The 18,433-nt window shown below is 50.0% G+C and overlaps 2 protein-coding genes across 2 annotated transcripts in view; one reads left to right on the top strand and one right to left on the bottom strand.

Moving 5' to 3' along the window:
- Nucleotides 1–18,433, bottom strand: part of LOC144486972 (SCO-spondin-like) — a 98,143-nt gene that overhangs the window by 20,004 nt on the left and 59,706 nt on the right. The window contains exons 6-9 of the mRNA XM_078205008.1: nt 8,079–8,213; nt 7,286–7,503; nt 6,395–6,510; nt 4,667–4,776 (exon numbers count right to left, since the gene is read on the bottom strand). Coding sequence (XP_078061134.1) covers nt 4,667–4,776; nt 6,395–6,510; nt 7,286–7,503; nt 8,079–8,213 — 579 coding nt within the window. The remainder of the gene's footprint in view (nt 1–4,666; nt 4,777–6,394; nt 6,511–7,285; nt 7,504–8,078; nt 8,214–18,433) is intronic.
- Nucleotides 5,497–6,353, top strand: LOC144486971 (uncharacterized; the record flags this gene model as incomplete). The annotated part of the gene is made up of 3 exons (XM_078205007.1): nt 5,497–5,786; nt 5,884–6,072; nt 6,125–6,353. Coding segments are annotated over 3 exons (708 nt in total), but the record flags the coding sequence as incomplete, so codon positions are not given.

The raw sequence follows: 18,433 nt of genomic DNA, 5'->3' as shown, positions 1-18,433 counted from the left end.
TGGTCTCACCAAGGTCCTGTACAGTTGTAGCATAACCCCACGGCTCTTAAACTCCAACCCCCTGTTAATAAAAGCTAACACACTATAGGCCTTCTTCACAGCTCTATCCACTTGAGTGGCAACCTTTAGAGATCTGTGGATATGGACCCCAAGATCTCTCTGTTCCTCCACAGTCTTCAGAACCCTACCTTTGACCCTGTAATCCACATTTAAATTAGTCCTACCAAAATGAATCACCTCACATTTATCAGGGTTAAACTCCATTTGCCATTTTTCAGCCCAGCTTTGCATCCTATCTATGTCTCTTTGCAGCCTACAACAGCCCTCCACCTCATCCACTACTCCACCAATCTTGGTGTCATCAGCAAATTTACTGATCCACCCTTCAGCCCCCTCCTCTAAGTCATTAATAAAAATCACAAAGAGCAGAGGACCAAGCACTGATCCCTGCGGCACACCGCTAGCAACCTGCCTCCAATCCGAAAATTTTCCATCGACCACCACCCTCTGTCTTCGGTCAGACAGCCAGTTACCTATCCAATCGGCCAACTTTCCCTCTATCCCACACCTCCTCACTTTCATCATAAGCCGACCATGGGGGACCTTATCAAACGCCTTACTAAAATCCATGTATATGACATCAACTGCCCTACCTTCATCAACACACTTAGTTACCTCCTCAAAAAATTCTATCAAATTTGTGAGGCACGACTTGCCCTTCACGAATCCGTGCTGACTATCTCGGATTAATCCGCATCTTTCTAAATGGTCGTAAATCCCATCCCTAAGGACCCTTTCCATCAATTTACCAACCACCGAAGTACGACTAACCGGTCTATAATTACCAGGGTCATTTCTATTCCCTTTCTTAAACAGAGGAACAACATTCGCCATTCTCCAGTCCTCTGGCACCATCCCCGTGGACAGCGAGGACCCAAAGATCAACGCCAAAGGCTCTGCAATCTCATCCCTTGCCTCCCACAGAATCCTAGGATACATTTCATCAGGCCCAGGGGACTTATCGACCTTCAGTTTATTCAAAACTGCCAAGACATCCTCCCTCCGAACATCTATTTCCTCCAGCCTATTAGCCTGTAACAACTTCTCTTCCTCAAAAACATGGCCCCTCTCCTTGGTGAACACTGAAGAAAAGTATTCATTCATCACCTCGCCTATCTCTACTGACTCCATACACAAGTTCCCACTACTGTCCTTGACCGGCCCTAACCTCACCCTGGTCATTCTTTTATTCCTCACATAAGAGTAAAAAGCCTTGGGGTTTTCCTTGGACCATTGGGGTCTGGACCACTGGGGTCTCTTCCTGGGCAGGTGGACCCAATCTGGACCATTGGGGTCTCTTCCTGGGCAGGTGGGACCTGTACAAGAAGGATGGGTTGCATCTAAACTGGAGGGGCACAAATATTCTGGCCGGGAGGTTTGCGAGTGTCACACGGGAGGATTTAACTGAAGGGGAACCAGAGAGTAGGGCCAGTAAGACTCAGAGGAACAGCAGGCAGGGTGGGATTGCTAATCAGAGAGGGTCTGGTGGACTGAAGTGCATTTGTTTCAATGCGAGAAGTGTAACAGGTAAGGCAGATGAACCTAGAGCTTGTATTAGTACTTGGAACTATGTTGTTGCCATTACAGAGACGTGGTTAAGGGAAGGACAGGATTGGCAGCTTAACATTCCAGGATACAGATGTTTCAGGTGAGATAGAGGGGGATGTAAAAGGGGTGGGGGAATTGCACTACTGGTTAAGGAGAATATCACAGCTGTACTCCGGGAGGACACCTCGGAGGGCTCATACAACGAGGCAATATGGGAAGAGCTCAGGAATAGGAAAGGTGTAGTCACAATGTTGGGGGTTCACTATCGGCCACCCAACTGCCAGCGGGAGATAGAGGAACAGATATGTCGGCAGATTTTGGCAAGGTGTAAAAGTAACAGGGTTGTTGTGGTGGGAGATTTTAACTTCCCCTATATTGACTGGGACTCACTTAGTGCTCGGGGCGTGGATGGGGCAGAGTTTGTAAGGAGCATCCAGGAGGGCTTCTTGAAACAGTATGTAGATAGTCCAACTGGGGAAGGGGACATACTGGACCTGGTATTGGGGAATGAGCCCAGCCAGGTGGTCGATGTTTCAGTCGGGGAGCAGTTCAGGAACAGTGACCACAATTCAGTAAGCTTTAAGGTACTGACGGATAAAGATAAGTGTAGTCCTCAAGTGAAGGTGCTAAATTGGGGGAAGGCTAATTACCGATTCCGGAGAGTAGTCATGCACAGGTTCGAACAAGACCTCTTCACCTCACAGGACCTTCAACCGATGGTATACACTAAATACATCAATGACATTTTCTTCCTTTGGAGTCATGGTGAGCAATCACTGAAACAACTATATGATGACATCAACAAGTTCCATCCCACCATCAGACTCACCATGGATTACTCTCCGGAATTGGTTCCATTCTTGGACACACGCATCTCCATTAAGGACGGTCACCTCAGCACCTCACTGTACCGCAAGCCCACAGATAACCTCACGATGCTCCACTTCTCCAGCTTCCACCCTAAACACGTAAAAGAAGCCATCCCCTACGGACAAGCCCTCCGAATACACAGGATCTGCTCGGATGAGGAGGATTGCAACTGACACCTCCAGATGGGCGGCACGGTAGCGCAGTGGTTAGCACTGCTGCTTCACAGCTCCAGGGACCTGGGTTCAATTCCCGGCTTGGGTCACTGTCTGTGTGGAGTTTGCACATTCTCCTCGTCTCTGCGTGGGTTTCCTCCGGGTGCTCCGGTTTCCTCCCACAGTCCAAAGATGTGTGGCTTAGGTTGATTGGCCATGCTAAAAAAAATTGCCCTTAGTGGCCTGAGATGCGTAGGTTAGAGGGATTAGTGGGTAAATCTGTAGGGATATGGGGATAGGGCCTGGGTGGGATTGTGGTCGGTGCAGACTCGATGGGCCGAATGGCCTCTTTCTGTACTGTAGGGTTTCTATGATTCTATGATGAAAGATGCCCTCATAAACACAGGATATGGCGCTCGACTCATCGATCGACAGTTCCGACGCGCTACAGCGAAAAACCGCACCGACCTCCTCAGAAGACAAACACGGGACACGGTGGACAGAGTACCCTTCGTCGTCCAGTACTTCCCCCGAGCGGAGAAGCTACGGCATCTCCTCTGGAGCCTTCAACATGTCATTGATGAAGATGAACATCTCACCAAGGCCATCCCCACACCCCCACTTCTCGCCTTCAAACAACCGCACAACCTCAAACAGACCATTGTCCGCAGCAAACTACCCAGCCTTCAGGAGAACAGTGACCACGACACCACACAACCCTGCCACAGCAATCTCTCCAAGACGTGCCGGATCATCGACACGGATGCCATCATCTCACGTGAGAACACCATCCACCAGGTACACGGTACCTACTCTTGCAACTCGGCCAACGTTGTCTACCTGATACGTTGCAGGAAAGGATGTCCCGAGGCATGGTACATTGGGGAAACCATGCAGACGCTACGACAACGGATGAATGAACACCACTCGACAATCACCAGGCACCTCTTCCTGTTGGGGAACACTTCAGCGGTCACGGGCATTTGGCCTCTGATCTTCAGGTAAGCGGTCTCCAAGGCGGCCTTCACGACGCACGACGGCGCAGAGTCGCTGAGCAGAGACTGATAGCCAAGTTCCGCACACACGAGAATGGCCTCAACCGGGATCTTGGGTTCATGTCACACTATCTGTAACCCCCACGACTTGCCTGGGCTTGCAAAATCTCATTAACTGTCCTGGCTGGAGACAATACACATCTCTTTAACCTGTGCTTAACCCTCTCTCCACTCACATTGTCTGTACCTTTAAGACTTGATTACCTGTAAAGACTTGTATTCCAATCATTATTTTGTAAATTGAGTTTGTGAACAGAACTCCCACTCACCTGGTGAAGGAGCAGCGCTCCGAAAGCTAGTGGCTTTTGCTACCAAATAAACCTGTTGGACTTTAACCTGGTGTTGTGAGACTTCTTACTACCTTCTTTGACCGAGCCAGTTTTGTATCCACCTTGCCAGCTCACCTCTGATCCCATGCGACTTCACCTTCTGCACCAGTCTACCATGAGGGACCTTGTCAAAGGTCTTACTGAAGTCCATGTAGACAACATCCACTGCCCTATCCTCATCAATCACCTTCATCACTTCCTCGAAAAACACGATCAAGTTCGTGAGACACGACCTCCCCTTCACAAAACCATGTTGCCTCTCACTAATACGTCCACTTATTATAAGAGGAAGGAACTGAGAGAAATGGAGCAGAACTGGACAAATATTGAAACCAGCCATGATCGAACAGAGTGAAAGGAGCACGCCAGCTCCCTCCTGATCCCAGCTCCCTCCTGTTCCCAGCTCCCTCCTGTTCCCAGCTCCCTCCTGTTCCCATATTCCCAGCTCCCTCCTGTTCCCAGCTCCCTCCTGTTCCCAGCTCCCTCCTGTTCCCAGCTTCCTCCTGTTCCCATATTCCCAGCTTCCTCCTGTTCCCATATTCCCAGCTTCCTCCTGTTCCCATATTCCCAGCTTCCTCCTGTTCCCATATTCCCAGCTTCCTCCGGTCAATAGCACACATCTATCGATATGGCAACGATTTGTGGGACTTACGGCACAGATCCTGAGAACGCCAGCGAATGTAAACTCCCCTCTTGTTGCACTCTTCAGTGTAGGTAGCGATGGCCGTGCACAAACACTCACAATCCCCGCCAGTGTCACACCTACACACACACACACCCAGATACAGACAGTAAGATCACAGCAAACTGTAGTGACCTGCCCGAACATCAGGCACCAACATCACAAAACAGCTCCGACTACCCAGATCCCGGCTCCCAGAGTCCCAGCTCCCAGAGTCCCGGCTCCCAGAGTCCCGGCTCCCAGAGTCCCGGCTCCCAGATCCCGGCTCCCAGAGTCCCAGCTCCCAGAGTCCCGGCTCCCAGCGTCCCGGCTCCCAGAGTCCCGGCTCCCAGAGTCCCAGCTCCCAGATCCCGGCTCCCAGAGTCCCAGCTCCCAGAGTCCCGGCTCCCAGAGTCCCAGCTCCCAGAGTCCCGGCTCCCAGAGTCCCGGCTCCCAGAGTCCCGGCTCCCAGAGTCCCGGCTCCCAGAGTCCCGGCTCCCAGAGTCCCGGCTCCCAGAGTCCCGGCTCCCAGATCCCAGCTCCCAGAGTCCCGGCTCCCAGAGTCCCGGCTCCCAGAGTCCCGGCTCCCAGAGTCCCGGCTCCCAGAGTCCCGGCTCCCAGCGTCCCGGCTCCCAGCGTCCCGGCTCCCAGCGTCCCGGCTCCCAGCGTCCCGGCTCCCAGCGTCCCGGCTCCCAGAGTCCCGGCTCCCAGAGTCCCAGCGTCCCGGCTCCCAGAGTCCCGGCTCCCAGAGTCCCAGAGTCCCAGCTCCCAGAGTCCCGACTCCCAGAGTCCCAGAGTCCCAGCTCCCAGAGTCCCGGCTCCCAGAGTCCCGGCTCCCAGTGTCCCGACTCCCAGAGTCCCGGCTCCCAGAGTCCCGGCTCCCAGAGTCCCGGCTCCCAGCGTCCCGGCTCCCAGAGTCCCGACTCCCAGAGTCCCGACTCCCAGAGTCCCGGCTCCCAGAGTCCCGGCTCCCAGTGTCCCGACTCCCAGAGTCCCGACTCCCAGAGTCCCGACTCCCAGAGTCCCGACTCCCAGAGTCCCGGCTCCCAGAGTCCCGGCTCCCAGAGTCCCGGCTCCCAGAGTCCCGGCTCCCAGAGTCCCGGCTCCCAGAGTCCCAGAGTCCCGACTCCCAGAGTCCTGACTCCCAGAGTCCCGACTCCCAGAGTCCTGACTCCCAGAGTCCCGGCTCCCAGAGTCCCGGCTCCCAGAGTCCCGGCTCCCAGTGTCCCGGCTCTCAGAGTCCCAGCGTCCCGGCTCCCAGAGTCCCGGCTCCCAGAGTCCCGACTCCCAGAGTCCCGGCTCCCAGAGTCCCGACTCCCAGAGTCCCGACTCCCAGAGTCCCGGCTCCCAGCGTCCCGGCTCCCAGCGTCCCGGCTCCCAGAGTCCCGGCTCCCAGCGTCCCGGCTCCCAGCGTCCCGGCTCCCAGCGTCCCAGAGTCCCGGCTCCCAGAGTCCCGGCTCCCAGAGTCCCAGAGTCCCGGCTCCCAGAGTCCCAGCTCCCAGAGTCCCGGCTCCCAGAGTCCCGGCTCCCAGAGTCCCGACTCCCAGAGTCCCGACTCCCAGAGTCCCGGCTCCCAGAGTCCCGGCTCCCAGAGCCCCGACTCCCAGAGTCCCGGCTCCCAGAGTCCCGGCTCCCAGAGTCCCGACTCCCAGAGTCCCGGCTCCCAGAGTCCCAGGCGTGGCTGATTCCAGGGACCCCGTTGTCTGAAAGTTCACTCACCCACAAGCATCAAAGACACACCACTCATAGAAGGGTTGGAATGGCACCTCTGGGTGACAAGGTTGGAAGAGAGTTTGACTGATGGTGCTGCAGCGTTTCCGAGCCCACGTCACTCGCTGGGGATTCTCCTGTGGGGGGGGAACAGAATATTGGAGACAATCACTCTGGAATTGACAAGATGACAGAAGCACAATCCACTGTAATGTCTCAGTGTGTACCGACGCCACGGGCTTCCACACACACAGCACACGCACAGCACACGCACGCACACACGCACACACACATGCACACACACACGCACACACACACGCACGCACACACGCACGCACACACGCACACACGCACGCACACAGCGCACACGCACGCACACAGCACACACACACGCACGCACGCACACGCACACACACAGCACACACGCACGCACACAGCACACACGCCGCACACACGCACACACACACACACACAGCACACACGCACGCACACAGCACACACGCACGCACACACGCACACGCACGCACACACACAGCACACACGCACGCACACAGCACACATGCATGCACGCACACACACACACACACACACACGCACACGCACACGCACACGCATGCACACACACACGCACGCACACAGCACACACGCACGCACACACGCACGCACACACGCACGCACACACACGCACGCACACACACACACGCACGCACACAGCACACACGCACGCACACAGCACACACGCACGCACACAGCACACACGCACGCACACACGCACACACACACACACGCACGCACACACACACGCACGCACACACACACGCACGCACATGTAATGTTTCCGTGTGTAACCACACCACAGGCTTCCACACACACAGCACACACACACGCACACACACGCACATGGCCAGCACTCACCGAGCAAGGGTGTGGAGTGTCCTTGTTGTCGACTTCAGGACAACTCTGACTGATTCTCCAAGAATTCCCAAAACGATCCGATGTCGCTTCCACTATCCCCTGGCGGGTAGTGAAGTCATTCTCTGCGTCCCCGTCAAAATTACCACACAATCCACGGACTCGGCCCTGGTACTGAGCCTCCAGCTGTATGTACACACGGGTTCCTTCAGCAAGGACAGAACTCACTGAGACACATTCTCCAGAAACTAACTCAACCTTTATTCAGGAGACTGTAACACCAAATTCAGAAACCATGACCCAATCAGATTCAATGTGAAAGAGAAACAATATCAGAGAAATTTGATCCGAGATTTTAAAGGATGCAAAAGGCAGAGTGGATAAAGGGGAACCGATGGATGTGCTGGACTCAGATTTCCAGAAGGCATTTGATAAGGTGCCACATTGAATTTTACAGTACAGAAGGAGGCCATTCAGCCCATTGTGTCTGCACCGGCTCTTGAGCTACCCAGCTAATCCCATTCACCAGTCCTGTCTCCACAACTCTCTAAATTCATCACTTTCCGATACACATCCAGCTCTCTTGTGAAACCTCCGATGGAATCTGCCTCCAGCCCCCTCCCAGGCATTCTGAATTCCAACAACACTGAGTTTCACTGGGATGAGATTCCAATTTACATTTGTTAAACTGAGGGGGGATTTGGTGGAATCTCTGCAAGTTCTTCCAATCAGACTGAAATTATCCTGAGATCTTTTCCGGTGAAATAGCTCTGGCACTTACCTCCATCCCAGAGGAGCGACAATCCCAAATTGGTGATGACAGAAAGAAAAAGGCCTGCTCGATGCAGAGAGAGTCCATTCCCACTGTAGACTTTGGGAAGCTTCACTCCAACACCATTGATCATGACATCTTTCCCTGAGGAGAATCCAGGCACGGAATTATAACACGGAGTGATAGACAGCATGTCCCCCTGTTCAATTCCATCCATTTGCTCTTGTTTGTCACACTGCATTCTTCCCACAAAAAGTTCACACTTCTGGGCATTTAATTTCTGCATCTTCCCACACTCACTGTCCCTTCCTGAAATCCGCTAAGTTCCTCACTGTTTCAAATCATCTGTCAGTTTGGAAGCCCACCAAACCCTCTACTTTCTCAGAAGACGAAGGAAATTTGGCATGTCAGCGACAACTCTCATCAACTTTTACAGATGCACCATAGAAAGCATTCTTTCTGGTTGTATCACAGCTTGGTATGGCTCCAGCTCTGCCCAAAACCGCAAAAAACCACAAAAGATCATGAATGAAGCCCAGTCCATCACACAAACCAGCCTCCCATCCATTGACTCTGTCTACACTTCCCGCTGCCTCGGCAAAGCAGCCAGAATAATTAAGGACCCCACACAGCCCGGACATTCTCTCTTCCACCTTCCTCCTTCAGGAAAAAGATATAATCTTAGGGATGGGAACCTATGTAAAGAGTCCAAGAAGGAGGGAGCAACGACAAAATGTGGGGAGAAGGTTCCAACTGCATCAAAAATCAGGAAAAAAAGTTAAAAGGAAGGAGAACTCAGGAGATGTTATTAATGGAAGTGTTAGAATTCAAAAAGAAGGTACAAAAACTAGCATAAGGGCACTTTATCTGAATGCTTGTAGCATTCGAAACAAGGTAAATGATCTGACGGCACAAATCATTGCGAGCGAGTGTGATTTGGTGACCATTACAGAGACATGGGTGCAGGATGGTCACGACTGGGAGTTGAATATCCAGGGGTATCAAACTGTTCGGAGGGACCGACAGGAAGGTAAGGGAGGTGGTGTAGCTCTGATATTTAAGGATGATATCAGGGCGGTAGTGAGAGATGATATCGATTCTATGGATAAAAAGGTTGAATCCATTTGGGTGGAAATTAGAAATAGTGAGAAAAGTCACTGATAGGCGCAGTCTATAGGCCACCAAATAATGACATCACGGTGGGGACGAGGAATGAACAAAGAAATAACTGCTGCGTGTAAAAATAGTACAGCAATTATCATGGGGGATTTTAATCTACATATCAATTGGTCAAAGCAGGTCGGTCAAGGCAGCCTTGAGGGGGAGTTCATAGAATGTATCCGCAATAGCTTCCTTGAACAGTATGTAATGGAACCGACAAGGGAGCAAGCTATCCTAGATCTGGTCCTGTGTAATGAGACGGGAATAATTGATGATGTAGCAGTTAGGGATCCTCTTGGAAGAAGCGATCACAGTATAAGAACATAAGAACATAAGAAATAGGAGCAGGAGTAGGCCATCTAGCCCCTCGAGCCTGCCCCGCCATTCAATAAGATCATGGCTGATCTGACGTGGATCAGTACCACTTACCCGCCTGATCCCCATAACCCTTAATTCCCTTACCGATCAGGAATCCATCCATCCGCGCTTTAAACATATTCAGCGAGGTAGCCTCCACCACCTCAGTGGGCAGAGAATTCCAGAGATTCACCACCCTCTGGGAGAAGAAGTTCCTCCTCAACTCTGTCTTAAACCGACCCCCCTTTATTTTGAGGCTGTGTCCTCTAGTTTTAACTTCCTTACTAAGTGGAAAGAATCTCTCCGCCTCCACCCTATCCAGCCCCCGCATTATCTTATAAGTCTCCATAAGATCCCCCCTCATCCTTCTAAACTCTTGATTGAATTTAAAATACAGATGGAGCGTGAGAAGGTAAAATCCAATACCAGTGTCTTGGGCTTAAACAAAGGAGACGATAAAGGGATGAGGGAGGAGTTGGCTATGGTAGACTGGGAGCAAAAACTTTATAATCGGACAATTGAGGAACAGTGGAGGACTTTCAAAGCGATCTTTCACAGTGCTCAGCAAAAGTATATACCAGTGATAAGGAAGGACTGTAGGAAAAGAGATAATCAGCCATGGATATCTAAGGAAATAAAGGAGGGATCAAATTGAAAAAAAATGCATCCAAAGTGACAAAGATTGGTGGGAACCTAGAGGATTGGGAAATCTTTAAAGGTCAGCAGAAAGCCACAAAAAAAGCTATAAAGAAAAGTAAGATTGATTATGAGAATTAACTGGCTCAGAATATAAAAACAGATAGCAAACGTTTCTACAAATATCTAAAACAAAAGAGAGTGGCTAAAGTAAACATTGGTCCTTTAGAGGATGAGAAGGGGGATGTAAGGTCCTAAGGGACCGCATTAGGGAACTGGAGCTGCGGCTCAATGACCTTCGTCTGGTTAGGGAGAATGAGGAGGTGATAGTTAGGAGTTACAGGCAGGTGGTCACACCGGGGCCACGGGAGGCAGACAAGTGGGTCACGGTTAGGAAGGGGAAGGGGAAAGGTCAGGTACTAGAGAGTACCCCGGTGGCTGTGCCCCTTAACAATAAGTACTCCTGTTTAAGTACTGTTGGGGGGAGCAGCCTACCTGGGGGAAGCAACAGTGGCCGTGCCTCCGGGGCAGAGTCCGGCCCGGCAGCTCAGAAGGGGAGGGAAAGGGAGGATGAGCAAACTGACCACAGCACCAGGGTACAGGGAGCCATCCAAGTGGGGGGAGAAACAAGAAATGTAGCAGAAATTGGGGATAGTACACTTTTGGATGCTGTTGAGGGGGGGGGGCTTAGCAGGGGATAAGCCATGGTGTACAGGTCACTGGCTCAGAGTCTGTCCTTGTGGCTCAGAAGGAGAGGGGGGAGAGGAGTAGAGGATTAGTCATTGGGGACTCCATTGTTAAAGGGACGGATAGGAGATTCTGTGGGAACGAGAGAGACTCGCGGTCGGTGTGTTGCCTCCCAGGAGCCAGAGTCCACGATGTCTCCGATCGTGTTTTCGAAATCCTTAAGGGGGAGGGGGACCAGCCCCAAGTTGTGGTTCACATCGGCACTCAAGACATAGGTAGGAAAAGGGATGGGGATGTAAGGCAGAAATTCAGGGAGTTAGGGTGGAAGCTTAGAGCTAGAACAAACAGAGTTGTTATCCCTGGTTTGTTACCCGTGCCACGTGATAGTGAGGAGAGGAATGGGGAGAGAGAGCAGTTGAACACGTGGTTACAGGGATGGTGCAGGAGGGAGGGATTCAGATACCTGGACAATTGGGGCTCTTTCTGGGGTAGGTGGGACCTCTACAAACGGGATGGTCTACACCTGAACCAGAGGGGTACCAATATCTTGGGGGGAAATTTGCTAATGCTCTTCGGGAGGGTTTAAACTAATTCAGCAGGGGGGTGGGTACCTGAATTGTAGCTCCGGTGTACAGGAGGTTGAGAGTAGTGAGGTCATGGATGAGGTTTCAGAGTCGCAGGAGTGTACCGGCAGGCAGGAAGGCGGTTTGAAGTGTGTCTACTTCAACACCAGGAGCATCCGGAATAAGGTGGGTGAGTTTGGGACCTGGGACTTCGATGTTGTGGCCATCTCGCAGACATGGATAGAGCAGGGACAGGAATGGTTGTTGCAGGTTCCAGCGTTTAGATGTTTCAGTAAGTGCAGGGAAGGTGGTAAAAGAGGGGGAAGTGTGGCATTGTTAGTCAAGGACAGTATTACGGTGGCAGAAAGGACATTTGATGAGGACTCGTCTCCTGAGGTAGTTTGGGCTGAGGCTAGAAACAGGAAAGGAGTTTTTTATTGACCTCCGAAAAGTTCCAGAGATGCAGAGGAAAACATTGTAAAGATGATGCTGGATAAGAGCGAAAGTGGAGTAGACCCTTACTGTGTTCACCCCAGTCCAACGCCGGCACCTCCACATTTCCCCCCCAAGATATTGGTACCCCTCTGGTTCAGGTGCAGACCATCCTGTTTGTAGAGGTCCCACCTACCCCAGAAAGAGCCCCAATTGTCCAGGTATCTGAATCCCTCCCTCCTGCACCATCACGACACACGACAGCGCAGAGTCGCTGAGCAGAAACTGATAGTCAAGTTCCGCACACATGAGGACGGTCTAAACCGGGATGTTGGATTTATGTCACATTATCAGTAACCCCCACAGCTTGCCTCCTGGACTTGCTGGCTGTCCTGTCTGGAGACAATACACATCTCTTTAACCTGTGCTTAATGCTCCCTCCACCCACATTGTCTGTATCTTTAACATCTGGTTGGCTGTAGGGATTCGCATTCTAATCAGTATTCTGTAACTTGATTTTGTGTCTCTGTGCCCTGTTTGAGAGCAGATTTCCACTCCATCTGACGAAGGAGCAGCGCTCCGAAAGCTAATGGTATTTGCGACCAAATAAACCTGTTGGACTTTAACCTGGTGTTAAAACTCTTACTGTGTTCACCCCAGTCCAACGCCGGCATCTCCACATCAGGAGCGAAAGTAACAGGGTAGTTGTACTGGGGAACTTTAACTTTACAAATATTGGTTGGAAAAGCTATAGTTCGAGTACTTTAGAGGGATCGGTTTTTGTCCAATGTGTGCAGGAAGGCTTCCTGACACAGTATGTAGATAGACCAACAAGAGGCGAGGCCACATTGGATTTGGTACTGGGTAATGAACCAGGCCAGGTGTTAGATTTGGAGGTAGGTGAGCACTTTGGTGACAGTGACTGCAATTCGATTACGTTTACCTTAGCAATGGAAAGGGATAGGTATATACCAAAGGGCAAGAGTTATAGCTGGGGGAAAGGAAATCATGATGCGATTAGGCGAGATTTAGCTGGCACAGATTGGGGGAGGAAACTGCAGGGGATGGGCACAATTGTAATGTGGAACTTGTTCAAGGAACAGCTACTACGCGTCCTTGATAAATATGTACCTGTCAGGCAGGGAGGAAGCAGACGTGTGAGGGAACCGTGCTTTACTAAGGAGGTTGAATGGTAGGTTGGTGCAAAAAGTTGGATCTCATGGGATAAAGGGGGAGGTGGCTAGATGGGTGGAGAACTGGCTTGGTCACAGAAGACAGAGGGTGGTAGTGGAAGGGTCTTTTTCCGGCTGGATGCCTGTGACTAGCGGTGTTCCGCAGGGCTCTGTATTGGGACCTCTGTGTTTTATATAAACGATCTGGAAGAAGGTGTAACTGGGGTGATCAGTACGTTTGCGGACAACACGAAAATGGCTGGACTTGCAGACAGTGAGGAACATTGTCAGAGGCTACAGAAGGATATAGATAGGCTGGAAATTTGGGCAAAGAAATGGCAGATGGAGTTCAATCCAGATAAATGCAAAGTGATGCATTTTGGTAGAAATAATGCAGGGGGGAGCTAAACGATAAATGGCAGAACCATAAAGGGTGTAGATACGCAGAGGGACCTGGGTGTGCAAGTCCACAGATCCTGGAAGGTGACGTCATAGGTGGAGAAGGTAGTGAATAAGGCATGTGGCATGCTTGCCTTTATAGGACGGGGCATAAAGTATAAAAGTTGGGGTCTGATGTTGCAGTTGTATAGAACGTTGGTTTGGCCGCATTTGGAATACTGCGCCCAGTTCTGGTCGCCACACTACCAGAAGGACGTGGAGGCTTTAGAGAGAGTGCAGAGGAGGTTTACCAGGATGTTGCCTGGTATGGAAGGGCTTAGTTATGAGGAGAGATTGGGTAAACTGGGGTTGTTCTCACTGGAAAGACGGAGGATGAGGGATGACCTAATAGAGGTGTCTAAAATTATAAAAGGCATAGATAGGGTGAACGGTGGGAAGTTTTCCCAAGGTCGGTGGTGACGTTCACGAGGGGTCATAGGTTCAAGGTGAGGCGGGGGAGGTTTAACACGGATATCAGAAGGATGTATTTTACACAGAGGGTGGTGGGGGCCTGGAATGCGCTGCCGGGCAAGGTGGTGGAGGCGGACACACTGGGAACGTTTAAGACTTATCTAGATAGCCACATGAACGGAGTGGGAATGGAGGGATACAAAAGAATGGTCTAGTTTGGACCAGGGAGCGGCGCAGGCTTGGAGGGCCGAAGGGCCTGTTCCTGTGCTGTATTGTTCTTTGAATCTCTTGTGAAGAGGAAGAAGGAGACTTATGTTAAGATGAGACGTGAAGGCTCAGTTAGGGCACTTGAGAGTTACAAGTTAGCCAGGAAGGACCTAAAGAAAGAGTTCAGAACAGCCAGGAGGGGACATGAGAAGTCTTTGGTAGGTTGGATCAAGGAAAACCCTGAAGCTTTCTGTAGGTATGTCAGGAGTAAAAGAATGACTAGGGTAAGTCAAGGACAGTAGTGGGAAGTTGTGCGTGGAGTCTGAAGCGATAGGAGAGGCACTAAATGAATATTTTTCGTCGGTATTCACACAGGAGGGACAGTGTTATCGAGGGGAGTACTGAGATGCAGGCTGTTGGACTGGATGGGATTGAGGTTCATAAGAAGGAGGTGTTAGCAATTCTGGAAAGGGTAAAAATAGATAACTCCCCTGGGCCAGATGGGATTTATCCTTGGATTCTCTGGGAGGCGAGAGAGGATCTTTGTGTCGTCATTGTCTACAGGAACAGTGCCAGAAGACTGGAGGATAGCAAATGTTGTCCCCTTGTTCAAGAAGGGGAGTAGAGACAACCCTGGTAATTATAGACCGGTGAGCCTTACTTCTGTTGTGGGCCAAGTTTTGGAAAGGATTATAAGAGATAGGGTTTATAATCACCTAGAAAGGAATAATTTGATTAGGGATAGTCAGCACGGTTTTGTGAAGGGTAGGTCGTGCCTCACAAACCTTATTGAATTCCTTGAGAAGGTGACCAAAGAGGTGGATGAGGGTAAAGCGGTTGATGTGGTGTATATGGATTTCCGCAAAGCGTTTGATAAGGTTCCCCATGGTAAGCGTTTGCAGAAAATACGGACACATGGCATTGAGGGTGATTTAGTGGTTTGGATCAGGAATTGGCTAGCTGTAAGAAAACAGAGGGTGGTGGTTGATGGGAAATATTCATCCTGGAGTTCAGTTACTCGTGGTATACCGCAAAGATCTGTTTTGGAGCCACTGCTGTTTGTCATTTTTATTAATGACCTGGATGAGGGCGTAGAAGGATGGGTTAGTAATTTTGCGGATGACACTAAAGTCGGTGGAGTTGTAGACAGTGCGGAGGGAAGTGGCAGGTTACAGAGGGCTGAGAGGTGGCAAATGGAGTTTAATGCAGAAAAGTGTGAGGTGATTCACTTTGGAAGGAGTAACAGGAATACAGAGTACTGGGCTAATGGTAAGATACTTGGTAGTGTGGATGAACAGAGGGATCTGGGTGTCCATGTGCATAGATCACTGAAAGTCGGCACCCAGGTTGATAGGGTTGTTAAGAAGGCGTACGATGTGTTAGCTTTTATTGGGAGAGGGATTGAGTTTCGGAGCCAGGAGGTCATGCTGCAACTGTACAAAACTCTGGTGTGGCCGCACTTGGAGTATTGTGTACAGTTCTGGTCGCCGTATTATAGGAAAGATGTGGAAGTGTTGGAAAGGGTGCAGAGGAGATTTACCAGGACGTTGCCTGGTATGGTGGGAAAATCGTATGAGGAAAGTCTGAGGGGCTTGAGGTTGTTTTCGTTAGAGAGAAGAATGTTAAGAGGTGACTTAATAGAGGCATACAAGATGATCAGAGGATTATATAGGGTGGATAGTGACAGACTTTTTCCACGGATGGTGGTGGCTAACATGAGGGGACATAGCTTTAAATTTGAGGGGTGAGATATATAGGACAGATGTCAGAGGTAGTTTCTTTACTCAGAGAGTGGTAAGGGCGTGGAATGCCCTGCCTGCAACAGTAGTGGACTCGTCAACATTAAGAGCATTCAAATGATTATTGGATAAACATATGGATGATATTGGAATAGTGTAGATTAGAGGGGCTTTAGATTGGTTCCACTGGTCGGCGCAACATCGAGGGCCGAAGGGCCTGTACTGCGCTGTAATGTTCTATGTTCTATAACTGGAAATGAGAAAATGGCTGAGGCATTGAACAGGTATTTTGTGTCGGTCTTCACAGTGGAAGACACAAATAACATGCCAAAAATTGATGACAGGAAGGCTATGGCAGGTGAGGACCTAGAAACTATCATTATCACGAAAGAGGTAGTGTTGGGCAAGTTAATGGGGCTAAAGGTAGACAAGTCTCCTGGTCCTGATGGAATGCATCCCAGGGTTCTAAAAGAGACGGCGGGAGAAATAGCAAATGTACTAGTGGTAATTTACCAAAATTCACTGGACTCTGGGGTGGTTCCCGCAGATTGGAAAACAGCAAATGTGACACCACTGTTTAAAAAAGGAGGGAGACAAAAGGCGGGTAACTATAGGCCGGTTAGTTTAACTTCTGTAGTAGAGAAAATGCTTGAATCTATCATCAAGGAAGAAATGGATATAAGTTGTCATATTGATCAGACACAGCATGGGTTCATGAAGGGAAGGTCATGTTTGACTAATTTGGTGGAATTCTTTGAGAACATTACATGTGCAGTGGACAATGGGGAACCTGTGGATGTGGTGTATCTGGATTTCCAGAAGGCATTTGACAAGGTGCCGCACCAAAGACTGCTACATAAGATAAAGGTGCACAGTGTTATGGGTAATGTATTAGCATGGATAGAGGATTGGTGAACTGACAGAAAGCAAAGAGTGGGGGTAAATGGGTGTTTTTCTGGTTGGCGATCAGTGACTAGTGGAAGGCCTCAGGGATCAGTGTTGGGACCGCAATTGTTTACGATTTACATCGATCATTTGGAGTTGGGGACCAAGTGTAGTGTGTCAAAATTCGCAGATGACATTATGGTGGGTGGAAGAACAAAGCTCGCAGAGGATGCTGAAAGTCTGCAAAGGGATATAGATAGTCTAAGTGAGTGGACGAGGGTCTGGCAGATGGAGAACAATGTTGGTAAATGTGAGGTCATCCATTTTGGTAGGAATAACAGCAAAATGGACTATATTTAAATGGTAAAAAATTGCAGCATGCTGCTGTGCAGAGGGACCTGGGTGTCCTTGTGCAGGAATCTCAAGGAGTTGGTTTGCAGGTGCAGCAGGTAATTAAGAAGGCAAATGGAATTTTGTCCTTCATTGCTAGAGGGATGGAGTTTAAAAACAGCGAGGTTATGTTGCAGCTGTATAAGGTGCTGGTGAGGCCACACCTGGAGTACTGTGTACAGTTTTGGTCTCCTTACTTGAGAAAGGATATACTGGCACTGGAGGGGGTGCAGAGGAGATTCACTAGGTTGATTCTGGCGTTGAGAGGGTTAGCTTATGAGGGGAGACTGAGGAGACTGGGGCTATACTCATTGGAATTCAGAAGAATGAGGGGAGATCGTATAAAAATATATAAGATTATGAAGGGAATAGATAAGATAGAAGCAGGGAAGTAGTTTCCACTGGCGGGTGAAACTAGAACTAGGGGGCATAGCCTCAAAATAAGGGGAAGCAGATTTAGGACTGAGTTGAGGAGGAACTTCTTCACCCAAAGGGTTGTGAATCTGTGGAATTCCCTGCCCAGTGAAGCAGTTGAGGCTACCTCATTGAATGTTTTTAAGGCAAGGTTAGATAAATTTTTGAACAGTAAAGGAATTAAGGGTTATGGTGAGCGGGCGGGTAAGTGGAGCTGAGTCCACGAAAAGATCAGCCATGATCTTATTGAATGGCGGGGCAGGCTCGAGGGGCCAGATGGCCCACTCCTGCTCCTAGTTCTTATGTTCTTATAAAAGTCTGAGGTCACGTACCAACCGACTCAAGAACAGCTTCTTCCCTGCTGCTGTCAAACTTTTGAATGGACTTACCTTGCATTAAGTTGATCTTTCTCTACACCATAGCTATGACTGTAACACTGCATTCTGCACTCTCTCCTTTCCTTCTCTATGAACGGTATGCTTTGTTTGTATAGCGCGCAAGAAACAATACTTTTCACTGTATGTTAATACATGTGACAATAATAAATCAAATCAAATCAAATTTATGCCCAGATCAGAAATACAGATCAAAAACACCAATGTCCTGACACCAATATCTGGGAAGGACACAGAGTCCCTCCCGCTCATCTGAAATACAACTATTCACCTCCACCCAACACTATCTTTTATTCATTCCTGGGATGTGGGTGTCGCAGGCTAGACCAGCATTCCTAATTGCCCCTGAGAAGGTGATGGTGAGCCATCACCCTGAGCCTGTGGGCCACTGTCTGTCCAGTTACTCCATGGTGTCCATGTTGCCCTCGTCTGCTCCATCCACTGTCTTCATGTTGCTGCAGTCATCGAGACACATTT

Source organism: Mustelus asterias, unplaced genomic scaffold (assembly GCF_964213995.1).
Source record: "Mustelus asterias unplaced genomic scaffold, sMusAst1.hap1.1 HAP1_SCAFFOLD_546, whole genome shotgun sequence".
Lineage (NCBI taxonomy): Eukaryota > Metazoa > Chordata > Chondrichthyes > Carcharhiniformes > Triakidae > Mustelus > Mustelus asterias.
Note: the sequence above shows the minus strand (reverse complement) of the source record. Positions and strands in the feature narration are given on the sequence as shown.